This window comes from Cetorhinus maximus, chromosome 22, assembly GCF_964194155.1.
Source record: "Cetorhinus maximus chromosome 22, sCetMax3.hap1.1, whole genome shotgun sequence".
NCBI lineage: Eukaryota > Metazoa > Chordata > Chondrichthyes > Lamniformes > Cetorhinidae > Cetorhinus > Cetorhinus maximus.
The window spans coordinates 53,282,039-53,305,978 of NC_135900.1; the positions used below are offsets into that span (position 1 = coordinate 53,282,039).

The window sequence follows — 23,940 nt, forward strand, 5'->3', positions numbered from 1 at the left end:
CGGATGGGTGCCGGAATCGGCAGCCCTCCAGCCATATTTAAAATCAAGGGTCAACTGGCCTTGTTAACATGTCAACTGACCCCAATAATACGCTGCCCACTCCATAATACGGTTGGCATGGGCAGTCAGGCGGGAGTGGGCAGGTCGTTTTGAAAAAATCTTTTTCAAACAGCAGTAAGGAAGGGGGAAGTACTATCTTCAGGGACTGCCCTTTGCGGATCGGGGTGCTGCCGCCCAAAATAGTACACCCCCCTTTCTTCCTACTTGCCTGCTCCATAAAATACATAACCCCCACCGGGGCCTCCCAAAACTGCTCGGACCTACCTGGCTCTGAGATCCATGGGCCTTCTTTATCTTCCTGGTTGCAGTCCCAGCAGTGCCCGCTAATGCACTCTTGATGCTGTCGGGACTGATGGAGTTGCCAGCCAATCGAATTGGCCAGCAGCTCCCAAGGGCGGGACTTCCTCCCCAGTGGGGAGCAGAGGTCCCACACTGTCCCTGTTTAATCCACCCATGCCAACTTCACTTCTGGGGGTGGGGGTGATCCGTCTGTGCACCCCCCCCCCCCCCCTGTAATATTCTCCCCGGGGAATGGGGTAGACTTCCAAACAAAAGGATATACAAATGAGATACACAAAACATTGATTTTAACGGAATGGAAATCAGGTGGGTGTCAAAGCAACCTGACCAGCAGCATGAGGCCCAAGAGTCTTTAACACCTGGGCATCATCTGTATGCTCCCACTCAATTGCATGCACAAAACCAGTCGGATTTCTGACATCATAGCCGGGCACACGTTGGTTAATGAAATGTGTAACAAGAACTATGTTGTAAATATCGTTAAGTACAGAGTCATATAGCACAGAGAGCAGCTATTCAGCTCATTATTCCTGTACTGGCTCTTTGAGAGAACTGTTCAATTAGTCCCACTCCCCTACTCTTTTACCATAGTCCTGATTGTTTTCCTTTTTAAGTATACTTCCAATTCCCTTTTGAAAGTTACCATTGAATCTGCTTCTACCACCCTTTCAAACAGTGCATTCCTGATCATAACAAAATAACTTCTTTTCAAAAGCCCTCTGGTTGTTATCTTAAATCTTTGTCCTTTGATTAATAACTCACCTGCCAGAGGGAACAGTTTCTGCTTGTTCCTAGTATATTTTCCTGACAAACAGCAAGTTGCAGAATGTGAAGACGCCGAAAGGGTTCTGTCAGGGTTCATGATGGGGAGTTATCCAGGCAGTGTCCCAGCTCGAGGTTTAATAACCTCATTGTCACCCTGCAGTCTGCTCTCAGACAGATCTAGGATGTGCTGGATGAATACCCAACATCAGAGGCATAATAGAAAGAATAGAAGAGGAAGCTGTCTGACAAGGTAACTCTACATCCATGTCACCCAGCTGCCCTATATAAATGGCTCATATAGAAACAAAAATCAGACACAGGCAGCAAACACGATAGCAAGCATAGCACCAACTGTTACAGGGCCATATTATGATCCAGCAGGAGCCATCCCAAGAATCACTCAGGACACCAGCACCTTTATTTCCTTTTCCCAAAAACGTAGCACTTAAATAAGGAAAATATAGTCTCCATACAGAGTCACAAATAGAAGAAGCAGGGTAAGACACATAGGCCTCAATATTATGCTCCATGAATGGGAGTGTTTCCTGCTTTGTGAAGCATAATATCAGGCATGATGACATCGGGCGATGTTCCCGACAGCATCACGATTATTTTAGATAATACCATGCATGGGCTGGTCAAAAGGTTGGGAACCCTCCTGCATTATTCAAATGTCCATTTTGAGGCAATTAACAAGTGTAGAGAGTGCAATAATACAGGCAGAAGGCAATAAAACTCCTTCAAGGTCTGAACCACATCAGGTGTGAAACTTGTCTTTTTAAGGGCAGGTTTTTAAACTACAGCTGAGAGCAGAGGCTCAGCCTTGCAGTTCAGGAAGTGCTCCCTGGTTGCAGGGAGTGCTCATTTAACTGGCCTTTGCAGAATTTTGCATTATATATACTTAGAAGGATTGTCCTCTCATTAGGAGGGATTTCCAGAATCCTCCATTCTCTCCATCAACCAGGGCAGGGTGTTGTAAACTCTCCTACACAGATGGAGATTGTGGTGTGAGAAGGCGGCACAACCTCCATTGAGGAGGAGAGGAGGGGTAGGAGGAATAGAAGGAGGAGAAGGGTAAGAGGAGCCAAAGATCAGAGGGAGGCCCCGGAAGCAGTGGCTCCTCAGGATGGGGTCAGACTAGCACAAGGTCCCGATGGTCAGGCAGAGCCTGGAGAAGCTCCACGTAGGCACCGAAGACATTACACAGCACCGAGTGTGTCCAGGCAGCGCTCCAGCTACCTCGAGATGACAAATTCAGTGCCACAGGAGACTAAAGCTATCCGGCAACTGCCACATCTGTTTGCAAGCTGCTTTCTGGTGAGATCGCAACATCAGGTACCTGGCAGAGATAACATAGCCGGAAAATAGGGAAGTCTTGCTAAAACTATACAAGGCACATGTTAGACTACATCTAGAATACTGTGAACAGTTTTGGTCCCCTTATCTAAAAAAAGATATACTGGCATTGGAAGCAGTCCAGAGAAGGTTCACTAGGTTGATCCCGGGTATGGAAGGATTTTCTTATGAGGAGAGGTTTCGCCTTGTGGGAAAGTCTAGGACCAGAGGGCATAATCTCAGAGTAAGGGGTCGACCATTTAAGACAGATGAGGAGGAATTTCTTCTCTCGGGGGAACTAAATCTGTGGAATTCTTTATCACAGAGGGCTGTAGAGGCTGGATCGTTAAGTATATTCAAGGTGGAGATAGACAGATTTTTAATCACTAAGGAGATCAAGGGTTATGGGGAAAAGGCAGGAAAACGGAGTTGAAGATTATCAGATCAGCCATGATCTCATTGAATGGCGGAGCAGACTCGATGGGCTGAATGGCCTGCTTCTGCTCCTACGTCTTATAGTCTTATGGCAGCACACCGCTGCATCAAGGTGTTTACTGATGCAACATTCCAGAGGGCCGGGAATTACATTGCTTTCACCATCGATGTGCAAAGCCAGATGCAGAGGGCCTGTGGATTTGCAGCAATTGCTGATTTCCCCAGGGTGCAGGGAGCCATCGATTGAACCATGTGCCATCAGGTGGCAGTCCTGTGCGTTCATCAATAGAAAGAGCTTCAACTCAACCAACGTTTAGCTTGTATGTGACCACAAACAGCGGGTCATGCAGGTGTGCTGCAGATTTCCAGGCAGCAGCCATGATGCTTACATCCTTAGGAATTCGCAAATACCAGCTCTTTTCACTGGGTCTGAAGCACTTGCGGGTTGGCTTCTGGAAGACAAGGGTTACCCTCTGAAGACATAGCTCATGACGCTGTGAGGGTCCCAAGAACTGAGGGAAAGAGATGGTTTAATGACAGCCACACCAGCAGCAGGGCCATTGTGCAGCAGACCATTGGCTTTCTGAAAATGCGTTTCAGATGCTTTGACAGGTCAGGAGGTGCTTTGCAGGTCTTCCTGATGGTGGTGGTCTGCTGTATCCTCCACAACATAGCTATTCAAAGAAGAGACACTTGGAGGATGAGGATAGGCCAGAACGGGGGCAGTCATCTGAGGACCAGGGTGAGGATGAGGCAGGGGAACACAGCAACGCCGTGGTGCATGTGCCTGGCTGCGAATGGGCAGATGGCCACAAGACTAGAGAAGCCTTAGTACAGCAGCGGTTTGTGTAGAGCCCTGCAGAACACCAGCGTAACATAAGTGAGAATAAAGATCCCCCTCATCTTGCAATTACAATGAGAAACTCCTGAAGCCCCTCACAAACCACACTCCTCCAATAACCCACAGGAACATATATGTACTTCAGTCCTCCCTCAAATTTGGAAATCCTACCTTCACCCACAGGCACGAGTCACACATCTCCCAGCTTTGAAAAAGAAAACACGGATGAGGAAATGTGACTTTGCAGTTTAATGAGAACAATTGACAAACAAAAAACATTGTCAATGATAGATCTCACATGTGTGCCCCTCGTTGTGAGTAATGTGAATAATGACAAAAACGTTGATGTGTGCTCCGGCACAGTGCTCCCCAGTCACTTGTGGCTGCAGTGGAGAGAGGTGTCTGATCTGACACTTTGCTTGCCCTGTATGACTTTGGTGAGCGTCCTCTGCATGGCTTAGGCCTCGAGGTGCCCGCCACTTCCGGGGACCTCTGCATAGATGCATGAGAGTCTGCAGTCACCACGGCATTGGTCAAGTGTCAATGGCTGCTGGACTGAGGAGATGCTACCCCCTCACAAGTACCAGGAGGGGAACAAACAGATGGAGGTGGCAGCTGCTCATCTCCTGCCACTAGTTCCAGTTGTCGTCCCTGCCAACTAGTGAGGTTCCAGGAGCTTGGTGGGTGACCAAGCTCCCAGTTCCCCTGTTGCCCTGGGCCTGAGCCCCTGAGTTCAGAGCCAGAGCAATGGTGTGCAGGTCATAGCGCATCCCAACAATCACATCTGCAATGCGCTCAGTTTGCCTCTCTAGGACAGTTGCCAGTCTGTCCATGGTGAAGGCTTGGCACTCTGAAGAGTGGGTGATTGCAGCACTGATGGCCTGGATGGGCACCACCACAATCTGGGCCAGAGCACGCAACCCCTCTGGTATACCAGCCAAATCTTTACGGACCTCTCGCTGCACATCCAGCATCTGCCACCTTACAGACGACTCCAGAGGCTCATCATCCGACTTGACTCTGGCTCACCCTGGACAGTCCTCCGACTGCTGGAGACCTGCTCCACCACACTCACCACACACTCGCACTTGTGACTATGAAATACCCTCACCAGTGTATACGTTACCCCTGTGTGACACGCTGCACCCAGCCAAAGTGCCAGTATCTGCGTTGCTGCTTTGTGTCAAGAGAGGATGTGATGGTGCACCCTTCGGGGGCTGCTCCTCGCAGGACGGTGGAGGTTGTTGAATATTTTCCAGTGGAGGTGGTGCTGAAGAGTTCCTGTAAGGAACAGAATTAATTCAGGGGGATCATCAGTTATCACCTAACTAAAAGCGTCACCTCTAAATGCTGACCCAGCCAGCGAAGCCCACATCCCGTGGATGAATAATGAAAAAAAATCTGAACTCAGGTACACTTTTACCTGGCCAGGCATGCATTAATTAACTCTGTGGAAACTATGAATCCATGAATGAAGACTTAACCCTCTGATGATGACGCTTGTCAAGGGTCCTGAGTAGGCATTCTCAGAACCAAACATTATGCACTTCACTATTACACCTTCAAAGCACCGTAACCTTTTCATCCTATCACCAAATATGATACTTCAGCTATCTCACCAGAACCAGGCTGCCCTCCAATCTCACCACTGCCTATAATCCTTGATCTCTGCGTGTCAAAGAGGGACAGCACTTGTTTCTCAAATGCGGTGAGGATATCGAGCCTTGCGACTCCACCATAAGTGCAGGAGCACTCGCTGGTGTCCTTGGCTCACTTCTACTGAAGGTTAGACAGAGAGTTGGCATTAACAATCTCTAATCCTCACATGCCATGTCGCAGCAATATTATCAGATGAGCGTATGGCCACCTGAAGCCTGTGCTCAGCCATCAGAATGTCATCGTGCCAACCAACTGCCATCCAAAATAAAAACTGCATTAAATGCAGGGAATGCTGGTAGAAGCCATCAGATGTGACATTATTTGTGGAGCGAGAAGCTGTGTTAAACTTACGAGTACACATGGCTCTTCTTCAGAGCTCTGAGGAAGTGATCATCACTCCTCTGTTTCTCTCTCCACACATAATGCCAGACCTGCTGAGGTCTACCAGCATTCTCTGTTTCTTTTTTTCAGATTTGCAACTTGCGCAGTTTTTGGGCCGTTTGATTCATAACTGGTTGGAATGATCGATGGCATGGTTCAGGACAGCTGTGTGCCTGTGCAAATATGCACTTTGGATGGGCTGGTAATCTGGTATACCTGCTGCATTCGCTTTTTATGCCTGACCCACACTGGACACACCTTGCTCATACCATGCTCACCCTTGCCGACCTCATGAGGTCATTGAATCTTTTCTGGCACTGAGTCCAGCTCCTCCTGACCATGTCAACACTCGAGTCATCCTGGGCACCTCCTCCCACGCAGCACGTGTCTGTCTATGGTCCCCCCTCTTACGACCTCTCGGAATGAGATGCTCACTTCTAGCTTCCACTGCATGGAGGAGGAGTACACAGAGTGCTGTCTTTGTGAACCTGGGCACAACTTTGCACCTTCTGGACCTACTCTCCCCTTGCTCAAAAGGGCAAACATCTATGATGCACCAATCCTCAATGTCTGCAGCTGGTAGACCTGCTGAATTATTCAATTAGGAATGGATGTGTGTGCAAGGTGGGTGAGATGAAGTAAGGGGTCATGATGTCATTTGGGTTTGGTGCGTTATTCTTTGGGACTGTGATTCCATAATGTATATGTGAGGAGGAATGTCTAAGGTTAAATGGAATGATTCTCTGGTAATTAATGTTGGATTGGTTTTTCTTTTTACAGCTGGCAACCCCTCATCCTTAGGCTGATTTTCTTGGTCTTCTCCTGGTCCTCCCATTGCATCTATTACATGGCGACTGTTGTCCTATTTGCATTATTTTGCAGCATACAGCACATTATTATCATTATAGGCACCTTTAAATGGTACAGTAGAACATCGGCAGACAGTGGGATTTATTTCTTTTATTTGAATCTTGTAGGGGCATATGTTTCATAATATTTTCTTTCTGCTGAATGTGATGTCATGAGCCCTGGCTCTTATTGCTGTCCACTGAGGGCAAAATTGACATTAGAAGGCAGTGGAATTGTAGATTGTGCTGTGACCATTAGACTTGATAGGACTGCTATATTTTAAACTGTCTTTTAATTTAAGGTAAAACAGAATGCCCTGGAATGGGGGAAGATGTGAAGTTGTACTGAGCTCTGCCTGGCAACCAGCCAATGTGACCAGGTTGCCATGGTCAAGCCCTATTGAAAGTCAAATGCCAAGTTTAACACTGGACACAAAGGAGAAGGCAGCTGTTCTTGCTTCTTACAGACTCTCAGAGGCATTGAGGCCAAAAGCAAGTACTGCTAAGTCAGGCAGATGAGAAGGACTGCTTTTGATTGAGTCACCTAGAGTGGAATGCTGGTTAGGACAGAACCCCTGTTTGAAGGAACAAAGCTTATCTAGGAGACCTGAAGGCCAAAGAGTCACCAGTGGGTGCCTTGCTGCTGGAGGTCCATTCAAGTATGTTCAGAAGATTGATGCATCATGACAGTTTCTAAGGTGCCTGGCGTCCGTCTACAACTTGCTAGTTAATTGAACAGAACCAGTTCCTAATCATAAATGCCATTGATGAAAAGAGTTCCTATGGCCAGATTAATTTCATCAATGAGGCCCTGCATACATAGGAAGCCAGCTACAGTGAAGAGCACCCTCTTGCTGCTGCTCATTGTTCTTTGAAAAAGTCATGCTCCCTGTGAAGACTGCATCAGTGACCTAAAGAATGCTGACTAGCTAATTTGACAGAAGTCACCTGAACCTGACTGAAAGGAGCCAGTTGAAGGGAAGTTCATGGGAGTTGCGAGTTTTATTGCTACAAGCAGTGTTATTGCACACAAGATTTGGCTGAGACTGCCTCCTTGGTGAAGCATAATAAGCAAATACCGAGTTTCTTATACATGCCCAGGAGATGTGGCATTGTTTGCACATTCACTTTCCTTGCACATCTGCTAAGCCCTCCTTCAATGCAGATACAGCCACTTCCGCTCATACCTGTGGGGCTCCTCTTCATTGTTCAGTTCTCTGGGAGCAAGACGAATTCTCAAAGGAGTGCCCCATTCAACATAGCACAAACTATTTCCATTCAGTGGGTAACACTATGAATAGCATATGGTGACAAAGAAGAAAAAATCAGTAGTAAATTACAGAGTGAAAACATTTAAAAAGGGAACAAAAACTAATCAAAATGTTTTTAAAAATTGCTACTTTGTTGTCACTTGTAAAAGTAAGGGATATTACAGCTTTAAGAACCTCAAGATTGGGAAACCTTTTTGTAATGTATCTACTTTATACCAGCAGAAAAAGATGAATTTTCAGTAAAGAAGCACAAGGTCAGTAAATAAGGGGAAGGAAAGCACTGCTATAATTTAGATATATTTTCAGCCCTTCAAGGTGTGCACACTCTAGCAATCTCCAGTGCTGACTGATGAGAAAATACTGAGCAACTCCTCTCTTCTGCCCTTCCATTACCACGCTTCAGTACACACAAGCACTGCTGAAAACTGAAGTGGAAAATGACTCTTATAGTTACACACTAAACAGAAAGATAAAAGCATAAAGGAAGTACAATGGAAAATAAGAGAAAGTCAGAAAGATCAATCCCATAGTGATACTTAAGACACTGTGATTTTGGTTAAGCACTTTCAAAATTTAACAGATTTCCAAAAACAGCCTTTAATTATCATAATGTGACCATGTGAACGTTTCATATTATTCACTGAGAAAAGATACAGCAAATTTTTAACTGCCTCTATATAACTTCATTCAGGATGTTCCTCATGGACTTTTTTTCAATATATTAGCTTACATTGCATTTTCAGAAAGGATCCAGTAGTGTGATCCATCGCTTGCACGTAAATGTACATTTGCTGTCAGACAGATCAGCAATAAGGGAAAGTGGCATGCAATATTTTTTCTATAGGGAGATAATGGTAAAATCAGTAAAAGAAACAGAGAAATTTACCAACAACTTTGGACCATTACCGGGTAATTGTGAAATTAAAACAAAATATTTATGTTGTACATATTAAATATGTATGCAGAATAGCTTGTGGAGAGTATACTAATATAGGGAATATTCAAGTGATAAGATAAGATCTTTGTCATGTACTTTTGTGTCATTAAATAAGACAGTGCTTTCAGTGTACAGAATCAAACTAAAGTGATGCAAATAGACAGCTGACCTTTCCTTGCCCATATGGTTAGGTTGCCCTGGATTCTTAACTTTGGAAGACAGATCTTTGAGCATTGTAGCAATAGCGCTGTGGGTGTACCTACACCCATGGACTGCAGCGGTTTAAGGAGGTAGCTCACCACCACCTTCTCAAGGGCAATTAGGGGTGGGCCTAGCCAGCGAAGCCCACATCCCTTGAATGAATTTAAAAAGAACACAGCCTGGTGACATTTTTAGATATCTGGGTTGGAATAGGAAAAGGAACTACAAGTCTTCAGAGCAACTGCTGATGTCTTGGTGAAGACATACTTCAGGTGCTGTCACTACTACAAAGTTACCAAAGTGTAACAGAGGTATGGGAAAACTACAGGCCATCAGCTATCTGATTGAAGAACCCACATTCTGATCTTTTAATTTGAAAAGCTAATATTAATACTTCTAAGTTTTGATTAAATTACTGAAATTAGATCCTATTGCATTAGGTTAATTACAAATTTGTGCCACAACAATCATTTTACTGTTGTGCTTATGATGGGTATGGATATTGTCCTAATGTAGAGATGTGGTTAAGGATAGCATGATCTCTTGTTCTGGTTGTATCTCTTACCTGAACCGTTTTATGTATACCTGGTTATGAGTGCAGGTTACGCTGCATAATATGACTATGAAAACAATTTTTTGCGATTTTTGTAGCACCCTTTTTGCAGCAGTCTTCGTTGTACAATATGCTGTCTTGAAATGTATTTGTAACTCTAGTATTAAATATACTTAAGGCAGGTCAAAGGTATCATGCAAGAAATAAAAAAATCCTCTTTTAAGTAGTAGGTCACGTGAGAAAATTACTTCCAATTTGAAGTGATCGAGAACTTTTCTTTAAGATCAGATGCATTTTGTAATTGCTCTCTCTGTACTGCAATTTATGCAAAGAAAACATGCCCATTTGGAACTATGTTGAGACTTGACCCAAAGCCATTCGATTTAGAGCTCCAGGAGCAAACCTATCATCCTATTTGTTGGGGCTGAATAGTAGCACATGACATTAAAAGAATGGTGGTAACGTGGGTATGTAATTAGTGAAAGGGTGGAGGTGAACGGATATTTTTCTAACTGAAGAGAAGTACATAGTGGGCCCAGTGAGCAGTATTAGGGTCATTACTTTTCCTGTTATATATAAATAACCGGGATGTAGGTGTAGGAGGTACAATTTTGAAGTTTGCGAATGATACAAAACTTGGCAACATAGGAAATAGTGGGCAGGATAGTAGCAGATGTAAAGAGGATGTAGACAGATTGCTGAAATGACAAAACACATGGCAGATACAATTTTATGCGGATAAGTGTGAAGTGACATACTGGGAGAAATAACATGGAGAGACAGCATAATCTAAATTGTACTATTTTGAGCACAGGGTGGGAGGAACACGATGCTCCATATTAAAAACTCCTTGAATGTGGCAGGGAAAATTGATTAGGTAGTTATGGAGGCATATGGAATACTTGTTTTTGTAGTCAATGTCCATATTTATGAAGCCAAAGGAGTTATGTCTATCCTTTCGAAATCACTGGTTAGGCCTCAGCTGAAGTATTGTGCACAATTCTGGGCACCACATTTTGGGAATGCTATTAAGGCCTTAGAAAGGATACAGAGGAGCTTTACCAAAGATGATATCCAGGATGAATGAATTCAATTATGCGGAGATATTGGAGGAGTTGGGATTTTCCTCCTTCGTCCAGGGGTAGTGAATGTGAGACCTGACAGAGATATTCAAAATCATGAGTCGTTTCAATAGAAAAAGTAGGGAGAAGCTGTTTCCTTCGAAAGGTCACTGATTTAAAACCAATTATGGAAGAAATAGAGGGGAAAGTGGAGAAATTATTGCACATAGAGCATTGTTATGACTTTGAATGCACTAACTGTAACTACCAAAAGACAACAAACGTGTAAATGTGCAGGATTAGGAGGGAAAAGCTGGGGTGTGGGACTAAATTGAACAGTCCTTTCAAAGCACCTCTCTCTGTGCTGTAAGATTTTATGATTCTATGTATTTGAGTCGAGATTTCAAGCTAAAAGGACAAAAGTTAACCCACTGTGGTCCTGGATTTCTATTCCCCACAGCTATGTTGTTTTAAATTTCAAACATTTTTAATATACTGGAAGAGAAAGGTGATGTGAATGTCATGGCAGGATTTCAGCTTTTTGTTAAGAAAACATGATTTACATAGTTTTCAGTTTGTTCCTATTTAAAAAAACACGAACAACATCTGAAGTAAAGTGGGTAAAGCATCATGTGAATGTTAACTGATGTTGAATCAAGGAGTCATCAGGAAATTAAAATCAATTGCAATTGACCTATTTGTATATATGTCAATAAGCTATTCTACAATGCAATATTGACAAATCATCAGCTTACCTGCAAACATGGACAAAGTCTCAAAATTCTCTCAATCAATTATATTTTCATGTTATACTCATTATTTTAATCAATGCTTTGGGCTGGTTTGGTACCATTTTAAGCCTGGAACTGTGATTTTGTGGGTAATTCAATTATGGAGTAGGCTGACTGCTCTGCTGCCCTCCCACTGACAAGAACACAAGTATACAGAAATCAAATATCACCAACCTTTCAAACACCAAGTGAGTGGAAGAAACTGAGGCTGATTATTAACAATTTAGTTAATAATTACATTAACTGAACTTATAGTTTAAGGGTAAATCTTGCAAGCACAACACAAAGTCCTACTGTTTAGACAAACTTACCAGTGATCAGCTGTACTTACCTTTCTAATAATAAAGCAACTTCTACAGAAAGGTGAGCCAGGAGGAGTTTTTTTGATAAATCAGGCAAAGCAGTAGTAAAAAACCAACAGAAAAACCTGACTGGCATGCAACGTGTTACATCCTAGGTCTCGCATACTCTGTAAATTGGACATAACCTTTCCAATATACAGGATTTTGAGTAAGGTAATCATTGAATGTAGTAAAGAAAGTTCAAGGTTTATCCTCACTAAATCCCTCTGGAAATGTTTGGCAAATTATGTTAGTAATTAGCAAAAAGTTAACAAACAAGCAAACATTGAAGTCTAAAGATATATTGTTAGATTTCATTAACGCAATACACAGAACAACATTTAACACATGGAGTTGAACACCTACTATTTACATTTTAATTTACAAAAGTGATGTACAACAGTTCAAAGACTTCTTGTTAAATTGCACTGAAGAAACACTATTGAAGATGAATGATTTGTTTGCATGGTACATCAGGTGAAGAGACATATGCAACTGACAGGAACTTTACCTCAGATATTCTGGAACATACTATTTAAAAAAAGAATTATGCCTTTCAGATACATCGCAACTGGGAGATTCATTATTGGTTCATGATTGGCCACTGAATGCCAGCACAAAGGCAGTTTTGCTTTCTGTAAGCAGATCCAATTTAGCTGTCAGCCAAATATAAATAACATACCTCATCACTGAAAATGAGGTGGAAAGCGTTTTTTTTAATATGACATGAGGATTTTGCAAACAGAGATTAATTATTAGAGCTAGAGTAATGTCACATCACTTAACTTCATCTTATTTGTGTTCATTTTGTTTTCTGAATGGCATATTTTTGGTCACCCAGAGCAAAATTTCAGTCAGCTAGGAACATGCTTTCAGATTAACTGGAATATAATTCATCAAGGCTTTCATTTCATTTTCATGAGTTATGCATATACAGGGCTGGCTCAATATTCCCAACTTCTTGAAAGCACATCTCAAGAATTTAACAAGCCTGGTTTATAGAGAGAATTAACAGTCTGTAAAATTCTGTTGGATAAAAACCAGCACTGTATAATAGGATTGCTACACATGAAGGTCAGACAGTGGTGCTTTAAGATATACCATCCAGTAATGTTGGGCTAATGATGAAATGCAGCGCTTCAGGCAAGTTCATCAATAGTAATTTAGGGTCATAATTAACAGAAATGCAGCACTACCTGAAAAATAATACATTCAGTTCACAACAGAGGTTTAAAGATGTATTTTAGACTGCACAGTCATATGACTTATTGAAGAGATGTAATTAGTGACCTCTGAAAGACAACTTGCTAGCTATACAAAATTTACATCCAATACTAGGAAGCGCTAAATTATATTTACTTTGCAGTCAACATCTTTTGCTGGAGTAGTGTATCCCATGAAAGATCCATTAGTTAGACTTACAACCTTACATTTTGCTTAAAATATTTTGCCACAATGTTGCTGGTAAGTGCAAGCTGATATGGTGCAGTGAGGGCAAAAAGATACCCCCTTAACCAAAGAAATTGAAGGACTGAGGAATAAACAGATGAAGGACTGAGAAACAGGGTGAATAAGAGTGTGTGAATTCAATTTCAAATCAAGTAAAGAAAAAGAAAGAGGGGAAAGAAAGATTGGACTAAGACAGGGAAAAAAGTCAGAAATGAAAAGTCAGAACAAATATTGTGGAATTTGACATTAAAATCTTCTAAAACCATTCACAACCGTGAGAAATTAGAACCCATACTTATAATTCTTTACTTTCTGGGCAAGGGTGTTTGACTGGCAATTAGTAACTATCGTCCACAATTTTAATTCTCCACTCACTGTGACTCTGACCTCTCAGCCCTCAGCCTCCTACACTGTTCCAGTGAAGCTCAAGGTAAGCCCAAGGAACAGCATCTTATCTTTCGATTAGGCACTCTACAGCCTTCTGGACAATACAGAGTTCAATAATTTCAGACCATAATCTCTGCCTGCATTTTTTCAGATGGCAGTTGTTGGTGGTAATTCTGCTATCCCCATTTTCATCTCCTCTAAACCCAATTTTTGTTTCTTTATGTCCCATTACCATCTCCCTTCACCTTGGACCATCATCCTTTCTGTAATTTAACCTCTTCTGCCTTGCACTTTCTTTTCTAGATGTTCTTTTATCCTTTCCTTTAGTAGGGATTCCATTATTTTTCCCACCACTGCTGCTAAACTGACTGGCCTGGCATAATTCCCTGGACATGTTCTGTGCCCCTTCTTAAATAAAGGGATTTCGTTAGCTATCCACCAGCCCTCTGGTACTACACCTTTTTCAAACAAATTATTAATTATGTGTAATAATGCCTCCACTATCAATTCCCTAGATTCTTCCAAAATGCACGGATGCATTCCATTCAGACCAGAGGTTTTATCCTCTTTGGAAAGATGGCGATGTGGTGGTAATATCACTGGACCAGTAATCCAGAAGCCCGGGCTAATGCTCCGGGGACATGGGTTCAAATCCCACCATGACGGCTGATGAAATTTAAATTAAATTAATAAATCTGGGATATAAAGCTACTCTCAGTAATGGTGACCATGGAGCTAGCATTGATTGTGGTAAAAACCCAATCTGATTCACTAATGCTCATTAGGGAAGGAAATCTGCCATCCTTACCCAATCTGGCCTACATGTGACTCCAAACCCACAGCAATGTGGTTGTTTCTTAAATGGCCTCTGAAATGGCAGAGCAAGCCACTCAGTCCCAGGGCAATTAGGGATGGGCAACAAATGCATTATTCTAGATCAGCTTGGCAACACATTACATTTAAGAGCTATATCAATTGATTATGTTATTATGCAGCAGAACTATATGAACTGTAATCAATAGCTCACTATTATGATGCACTTCAAGAGCATAGTCTCTTTCCAGACTTGATTACTTCACCCTCCATAAAAATTAACTCATCCAAACCTCTGCTGTGTGTATTCTATTCTGCACTAAGTTACACTCACCCATCAAACTTTTTCTCATGGACCTACATTGGCTTCTGGTCCTCCATTGCCTTCAATTTAAAATTTTTACCCTTGTTTAAAATCCATTCTAGGCATCACCCCTCCCTATCTTTTAACCTCCTGCGGCTCTGTACTCCCATAATTTACATTTCTCTGACTCCAAAACCACCAGCATGACATTGCACGCAGTAAGCCACTTATTAGAAAGTCATGGGTGCTTTGCCTTTGATTTTCCAATGGTTTTCATTAATGAGAGGAAAACTATGGGCAGTGTATTATGATGTTCTAATATGCTACTTGCTGTTAGAAGTCCCAGCCAGTAGTGCAGAACCTCAGACAGCTCCAGCCAGTGACTACCAGCCAGTAAGTTCACATCCCATGACATTTTCCTGATAAATACATTTTCCTATAAAGGATCCATAGTTTGTTAGATATTGTTCAGTAGGTACTGAGCAACCAAAGTTACACAGACTGGAGAGAACATCTATTGCAATGTAACATGTTGTGGCTTCACATAGACTGGTTATTTGTTCCACCTCCCCACCCTGTACCCACATAAACACATGGACAAAGACAAAAGAAACAGCTCCTAGTCATTAATTAATAGAAACTATTTTAAGTTTGCTGCACTTGACCTTGCTAAAACATCAAATGAAAAGACATAATACAGAAATATCATAAAATGACAGAAGATAGAGTCCATATCTATCACACGTACAATGATGTATTTTACATCACTACATCATGTGGTTACAAAGAAACAAAACATTAGCCAAATATTTATTTTGACAAACAGATACAAATATTTTGCCCGAGTTAAAAATTGTGCACTAAAATCATTAGTAATGATTAAAGTAGAATAAAATCAAACACTCCCCATTTAAATCTATTTGCTTTGTGAGGTATTGAAATGGAAGGTTGACAAATGTAAGTTTGAAACAATCCATTTTATTTCAAATGAGTGCATATTCCAGTTTGTTAATTGTGACATTATTGTGCTACACATTAATGAACTGGAATCCACAATAATAACATGGGCAATTCTGTGCGGGAAGGCTCTTGAAAGGCAATTTACCAGATTGGTAAATACAGGAAAACTCAATGATGCAATTATAACACCAACTGCAGCTGTAGCTTATTTTTAAAACATGACTTCTCAAAAGTTGGTCCCCTAGCAGGTAGTGTTGTGTCTGCTGGACTGTGAGCTCTTCTCAGTCACTAGATTGGCAGTGTTGGAGCAGGCTTTTAGGTGTAGGCTGTTCCTAGTTCTTCCAGGAACCCAAACAATCACTAAAACCCTGCATTGAGCTAATATGGCCATTACAATTCTGTATTTCCCACCTGTGATCTTGTGTGTCTGGAAGACCACCAAACAATTGGTATTAAAAAACAGTTTTATAAATTGTTAAGACATTTTGTGGAAGAATGAGGACTTAAAAGAAGTATTCTCTGACCAGTTATGACATGAAGCCTAATGAAGCCTCGAATAACAGCTTCCATTCATCATTTGGGATACTATTAAATCATAATTTCAAGTGCCCTCTAGTGGCCAATCTTTATTAATAACCTTAAAGGGACATCTGGGGATTTATTTTGTCTTTAGGGCACTATCACATCTTAGGTCTATATGATATATGTTGCTCGCTGTTTATTATTAACTGCATGTACTTTTCACCCAAGATTTGTTAAAAATACAACATTGTGGTACTACACTGCCTATCGTGTAATGGTATTACTCCTCAATAAAGCAATCGACTGCTGTCCCACTTGTATTCCTACCTCCTTTCTACATACCATTCACCTTCCTGATGCTACAACAGCTGAATTACAACATCAAAAAAGGCAGACTCCAAATACAGAAGTCATTAAAAATGTAGCTGCGCAGCACATAAAGAATATCTTACGCAAAATCAAACGTACTGAGTATCGTGTTATAGGCTGCAATTTCTTCTCCAGTTTACGAGACATCCATCAACCACCAGGGTTTCACTGATAGTTTTTACCATTGTGTTAAGCTCCCCAGTGGAATTATTGCATTGCACTTCAGCATCCGACTAACCTTACTAAATCATTCTTTAGGGCTTAAAGACACGTGAAAGGCTTTGTTAATACTTAAGATTGTAGGTATTCTTCAAACCAGAGTATAGCTTTACTCCAGGGACTGTCATTCACCCTATCAGTCACAGCTGAGTACATTTTATCTGTTCAGAATGGGAAATATAAAATGTTACCTTAACCAGAATGACATGTGCATCATTCACAACAGCCACAGTGAAAACTGCAGCCCAGACAATGATTCTCTCCCAGGTGAATTTGATTCTTTCCCAGCTAAATCCTTCAAGGAGGTAAGTGAGTTGTAAGGGTGGACAGAAGGCAAAGGTACTGCTCAAAAATAGTGTTTTGCTTCAGAGATGTTTATCTATCCTCCTTCCCTTTACATCTGCTACCCACTTCATCGTGTACCTTCTAGAAACAGAAGAAGTTCCTGAACCTGGGCCTGATCAGTCTCTGCAGACAACTGTCATTGATGCTCTCTGGCCATTATCAGAAAATATATCACGTAAGCTGTGCGTACGAGGGTGAAGTTCTTCCTTTGTGTGGAATTGGTTTCAAAGAGCTGAAGTTTCCAACAGAGGGGTAACGGAACTCAATATTACAACTACACAGCCACTTCCTGATGGCATTATTTGTTTAACTCAAACACATGGAAACTGTAGAGGTAATTGAGGTTAAGCAAAAAGAAATCAGACAGGTCACTCCCCTTTAAACTGTTACCTATCCCACTAAAAAAATTACTAATGTAAAATGAAAGCACAAATTTATTGTGACCAAATTTTTAAAAAAGGGACAATTATTCCTCCTTAAAGAGGAATGACAGCAGGTTTATTTTTTGTTGGAGATTATCAAACATTCTTTAGCATTGTCCTATCAGTGTCACTGCATGGTCCCATCCTATAAGCACCACTGTCAACCGCCTGACTCTTGCTCATTGCTCTGGGCCTTGACTAAGCAGTGTCAGAATGTCTATGGCAGCTGGAGTAGGCATGCTGCCTGCCACCGCTTCCACACTTACTTTAGGACTGCCAACTTTACTTTTCCCTGGCTTGCTTTTGCTGCGCCGAGACTGCTCGTGATCGAACTCCAGGTCCTCGAGCCGCTGCGTAAGGGCTAGTTTCTGCTGAATTGCCATACGCAGCAGGGAGTTCAGCGTCTTCTTCTCATCCTCGGCCGCTGCCAGCTGCCGCTGCATGTCATCCAGTTGTGTCACATATTCATCACACCTAAGGAAAGTGTTTGAGGATAGCAGGGAATCAGGCTCTAGCGAAACATCAACATTTTATTTTTTTCCAAATGAACTATCCCAATCTGATTTTTTTTTTAACAATAGTCCTTGAGGAGCCATATCAACATTCATCAATGAAAACTCAGGAGGAACTCCAGAAGTAAGCATTATGAATAGCAAATACTTAACTCTTGATGCAGCCCAGGCTGGTAGCTATTTCTTCTTATCTGACTGTTAATTGTTGAAACATTCACATGTACAAGGCTCACTGAATACCACGACCTCAACTCATAGCAAAACAGCAGAATGGTTGCGAGCCAGTGATGTGAACCAATCCCTTTAATACCCCTTTCCATCCCATGATGTCAGTAGGATTAGTCCTGTTAACATACCCATAGCATTAACATGCTGTTTGTTCTCCCCTTCCGCAACTGATAGTTTAAAAAAAAATATTTTTGGGATGCATCTCCAGGTAAGTCTTTACCAGCCATAGTTCTCAACTGTCTGATACAAAACAGCCTTTCCTGCTCGTTTAATAGAACAGGATAAAGTCTTCAGGAAAATTTTATTACTTGTGACACTTTTGCTAGGATGATGTCATGCACAAGTGACGCCATAATGCATTTTTAATGAGATTTATGTAATTGCTTCATGTGTCTGTAAACGAATGAAAGAAAAGCTTTGACCGAGACATTTTCATGAAGATAAAACTCCTTTTAATGACAATTTCTGAAAAAATAATATTGTGATTGCTGCCCCTTTTATTTTCTATTTTCTCTCCTTCTCTCAGGAAGATGCTAACTAATGCTGGCATGTAGCCCTCCAGCATCCCACCACTCTGTGTTCAAGTCCAGACAGTGAATGTTGACTGGATATTTGAACACAGTGATCAGAGTCACACCTGATCATATTCTCCCAGGTCCACATGCATGTACGCTTTCTATCAGCATTTACTGGATAATGATTAGCAGTGTGAACCTTGGCTGATTTCCCCCCTCTTTAACCAGGCATACTGAAGCAAACCACAGGGCCCCTGCCTTAGATGAACTGACTCAGCATAGAGTAAGATCAAAGTTGGAACGCTACTAGTCCGTACATGTTAATCAATCGCAGGAACTTCCACTAAACAGTTATTTGAACAGCAATGTGGCTGATCATGCCTTGCATAAACCGTTATATAGCCCAACTAGCCACAAGGCAGAGAAAATCTTAGATCTAACTCCCTTCAGCTGGACTGCAAACTACAGTAATTTGATGAAGTTACTCACAATGCCTTGCTGACAGGTATTGATTAACTTATGATAAATAATGGATAAACAAGAAAGGACAAAGTCAGGGTTACATGGGATTCTTCTCAAAAGGACTGTACTAACTGGTGCTGCAAATGCACTGAGTGGAGACCAGGTATTTTCCTGTGGGTAGGAGAGTAAATAAAAATTGAAGGATAAGGCACTCATGTTAACCAAAGGGATCTGTGATGATATAGAACATTGGCGGTACCTGGTTTGGCTGTTCTGCTAACTGATAAATGATCAACATGTGAAAGTCAATTAGAAACCAGTGGGGAAAAAATGGGGAAAATGCTGTAGAAATATTTCAATAGCAGCAAATTTAGGATTACATGCACTGTTAACAATTGAACTTTCTCATCCATGACTTTTGCCTCTTTCAGACTCGATCACTCCAATGCTTTCCTGACCGGCACTCTATTCCCCACCTCTGTCAACTTCACCTCATCCAAAACTCCTATGCTGTATCTCAAACACTAAACTACCCCACCCCACCACCCACCTTTTGGCGATGTGCCTTCAGCTGCCTTAGCCCCATGCACTGAGAATCCCTGCCTAAACCTCTCCATCTCTGGCTCATCCTGAAAACATCCATGTATGAACAAGTTTTTGTACTTTCCTCTAATATCATCTTTGGGTCAGTGTCTATTTCTGAATATGTCACTGAAGCATCTTGAGATTTTTTTATTACAGCTGTTATACATAAATATAATTGATCGTTCTTATTGTTATTAAATTTGGACACTAATGTTTCTCAGCAATCATCCATGTGATTTCTGGTTGCTATTTATTTAATAATGTAGCACTGATTTTCCAACATAATGCAGTTTGCTCCACTTAAATCTATCCTTTCTCTGCAAGAAAGAGACTAAGTGAGAAAAAGATTATCGATCAATGGATGAGCTTTCCCTTTCTCCTCCAGGGCTGTAAAGAAATGCTGGAGAGGCCTCTCCAGATATGGAGATTAATGTAAAAAATGTTTGTGTTGATAAATATAAAAGAAAGCAGGATATAATCATAAAGAGTCATTAGGTGTTGGATGAGTGGAGGAGGTAAATGATAGACTGGCCTCCCTTCTTCACCCCCTGTAAATGTCAGCTCATGCAAAACTCTGTTGCCCATGCTTTATCCCACACAAGTTCTGCTCACATATCACACTGTCCTTCCTGATCTACAGTGGCAGCCAGATTTCCCAAGGCCTCCGATTTGACTTGTTCATCGTTGTGTTTAAAGCACCTCATGGCCTAGCTATCTCTGACTTCCTCTAGTGATACAGCCTCTTGCCCATCACAATGTCCTTCCCCCACTGATTCCACTCATTTGATTCTAGTTTCACATGAATTTAATGCTCAGCTGATATCCCATCAGCTGTCCTGGAACTTCCTAAAACATTTCCGTCTCTCTCCCTCCTTCTCCTTCAATACTCTGCCTGAAATGAAACTCTTAGAAAAATCTTTTGATCATTTGCCCGAATATCACTTTATGTGGCGTAACAAACAAATTTTATTTGCTAACTTATGTGATATGCCTTGGGATTTTTATTACATCAAAGGTGCTTTATTAATGCAAGTTGTTACAGTGCTTTTTCATATTAATTACACTCCCAGTTTGGTGCTGTCCGGAAATTTTGAAATTGTACTTCCAATTCCTCAGTCCAACTCATTTGCAGAAATGGTGAACAGCACTGGTCTTAATACCGACTTCTCCATTTTTTGCCAGACTCAGTAAATACCTCAAACGCCTAATCTCTATTTTCTGATTTGTAGCTAGCTTGATATACATTCTGCTACTAGTCCCCTGACTCCACATGTTCTGAAATTAGTCAAGTCTGCTATGTGGTACCTTATTGAAGGCTTTTTAAAAATTCCAAACATATAACATCAACTGTGTTAGCCTTTCAATTACTGCTTCAAAGAAGTCAATCTGGTTGGTCAAACATAGCCTTTCCTTTCGGAATTCATGCTGACTACTCTAATTTATTTCCAGTTTCTAAATGCTTTTCTATTACATCTTTCATTCAGGATTCCATTACCTTTCCTACCACTGACATGAATCTAAATGTCCTTAGTTCCCTGGACTTGTTCCATCTCCCTTTTTAAATAGAGAAATCATATCAGCTGTTCACCTGTCCCCCGCACTATTCCCTTTTCTAATGAAAGGTGTCACTGCTAAATCTGCACTGCACCCACTACAATAGCAAAAATATCCTCCCGGTGGTGAGGTGCACAGAACTGAATGCAGTTGTGCAGACTGGTTCTAGCCAGACCTCTGTGCAGCTGTAACATAACTTCCAATTCTTCATACTATTGCCTTATTGAGATAAAGGCCAACTTTCCATTAGCCTTTTAAATTATTTTTTGTACCTGTACACTGGCTTTACTGATTTCTGAAGGTATTTCTGAAGACATCTTTTGAAGGTATGGCTGGGAGGGTGGGGTTTGGTGGCTAGTAACATCCTCAAGTCCAAATAGAGTAGGGTCTGTCGGATTATGGTGAGGATGCAATTCTGAAATGTGAGTGATGGTTTAGATGCTGGCACTGTTCCATTAACTCACCAAGATGGCCATTATCCATATATGAGCCTTACTTGCACTTCCAACATGGATCAATGGATAGCAATTCAGCACAAAAATAAAAGCTTATTTCTCCCCCGCCCCCCCATCCCTAAGGCAAAAGTCATCTCTTCCCCATCACTGCTGACATTACAGCAGGAACTAGAATTAGACTTGCATTTGCCCACTGCAGATACTGACAAATTGCTTTTAGCTCAGTATAAGAAATGGATTATGAGTAATTTGGCATCTGCTTGTTTTTCTTTCTCTCTGGAGACATTTGGACATAACAGTACTGCTGAGATCAAATATTCACCATTAGAAAAATCAAAGGTAAAAGATGTCAGCTTAGTAACACAGAGCATTTTAGTCCAACTTTATGAAAATTACACAGATTTGGACTGATATGTAACAAGTAACATTCGTGTCATGCAAGAGCCGGAGCGTTACTATCTCCAGGAAGAGAGAATCCAACCACCTTCCCTTGACATTCAATGGCATTACTATCACCGAGTCCTCAACATCAACATTCTGGGAGTCAGCAAGGACCAGAATTTAACTGGACCAGCTGTACATAAATACCATGGATACAAGAGCAGGCCAGAGCCTGAGTATTCAGTGGCGAGTAACTCCCCAAAGCCTGTCCACCATCTACAAGGCATAAGTCAGGAGTGTGATGGAATACTCTGAATTGCCTGGATTAGTACAGCTCCAACAACACTCAAGAAGCTTGACGCCATCTAGGGAACCCACTTGACTAGCACCCCAACAACCACCTTGAACATACACACTCTCGAATAATGGCACACAGAGGCCTCAGTGTGTGCTATTAACAAGATGCACAGCAGCAACTCGACAAGGCTTCTTCAACAGCACTTTTCAAATCCATGGCCTCTATCACCTGGAAGGGCAAGAGTAGGAGATGCAAGGAAATACCACCATCTGCAAATTGCCCTCCAAGCCATACATCATTCTGACTTGGAACAATATCAACGTTCCTTCATAGCCACTGAGTCAAAATTGTGGAACTCCCTCCCTAACTGTGGGTGTACTGGCTCAAGAAGGCGATTCATCGCCAACTCCTGAGGGGCCCTTTTTGTTAGAAAGTTCCATTATATTCAGTGCTCAATTATATCTTTCTCAGTGAACAAGAGATCTTAAAATTGTCCCAGATGATACCTTGCCCATACCAGCAGTCTTTTTGTTCTTGTATTTTCTGGCTTGACTCAAAGTTTAGGATGAAGTGTTTCTGGTCAAAAGCTGGTGGAAGGTGAAAGAGGCTGAAAGGTGGTTGAGAATGAATTTTTTTTTTGATAAGTGCAGAGAGCATTGTCAATGTGAAGGTGCAAAGAGAGGTGGGAGGTTTATTCCATTACAGGGGGAAAAAAGTGCAAGGGTAAAGTCCTTGAAAATCTTACCTCAAATAAAAGTTTACAGTGAGAACTTGAGCTGGGATTAAAATGAGGGGCAAGGATTCAATGGAGCGGTGTCCTGACGCAATCCGTTTACCCGCCCAGTCCCTCAGAAGCTCCGCCCACCAGCTGTCTTCCCTGAGAATGTGGGGAGAGTCAGTTTCACATATGAACGCAGGTAGGAAAGTCTCTTCTCATTGACTTTTTACCTGCCTTTTATGGGCCACTGTCTTCATCGGCAAGTGTTTGGCAAACCTTTTCATCAGTTCACAAACACATGATATGGAGTAAACTGCATGAATGAATCATTAGGTCACACATGCACCGCTTTGTTGTGAATAAAATGACAGTTGCTTGTCCCTGCCTTGTTTCTGCCTCTTGTGAATATAAACATCAGCATGGGCTAGTTGGGCTGAATGCCTGTGCCATATATTCTATGTAATTTATTTTGGAAAAGAAAGGTTTGCTAAACAACCCTTTTATGAAGACTGTGCCCCTTTAACTTTCTACCTGTTCCAGGGGAAACGTACTTTGTTAGCTGTTTCACAAAGCTTAACTAACTGTCCTGCTACTGCAAACAGAAAATATTAATTTTTCAAGACTAATCTTTTTGAACAGCAGCAGTTTTTTTTTTACATACAC

At 41.6% G+C, this 23,940-nt stretch overlaps 2 protein-coding genes across 2 annotated transcripts in view; both read right to left on the reverse strand.

The window, feature by feature from the left end:
* LOC144696699 (FYVE, RhoGEF and PH domain-containing protein 4-like) overlaps positions 1 to 23,940 on the reverse strand; it is a 428,322-nt gene that overhangs the window by 396,403 nt on the left and 7,979 nt on the right. The gene's annotated exons all lie outside the window — the stretch shown is intronic.
* LOC144696700 (protein bicaudal D homolog 1-like) overlaps positions 1 to 23,940 on the reverse strand; it is a 259,120-nt gene that overhangs the window by 19,708 nt on the left and 215,472 nt on the right. Inside the window, exon 7 of the mRNA XM_078568325.1 lies at positions 17,836 to 18,043. Coding sequence (XP_078424451.1) covers positions 17,836 to 18,043 — 208 coding nt within the window. The remainder of the gene's footprint in view (positions 1 to 17,835; positions 18,044 to 23,940) is intronic.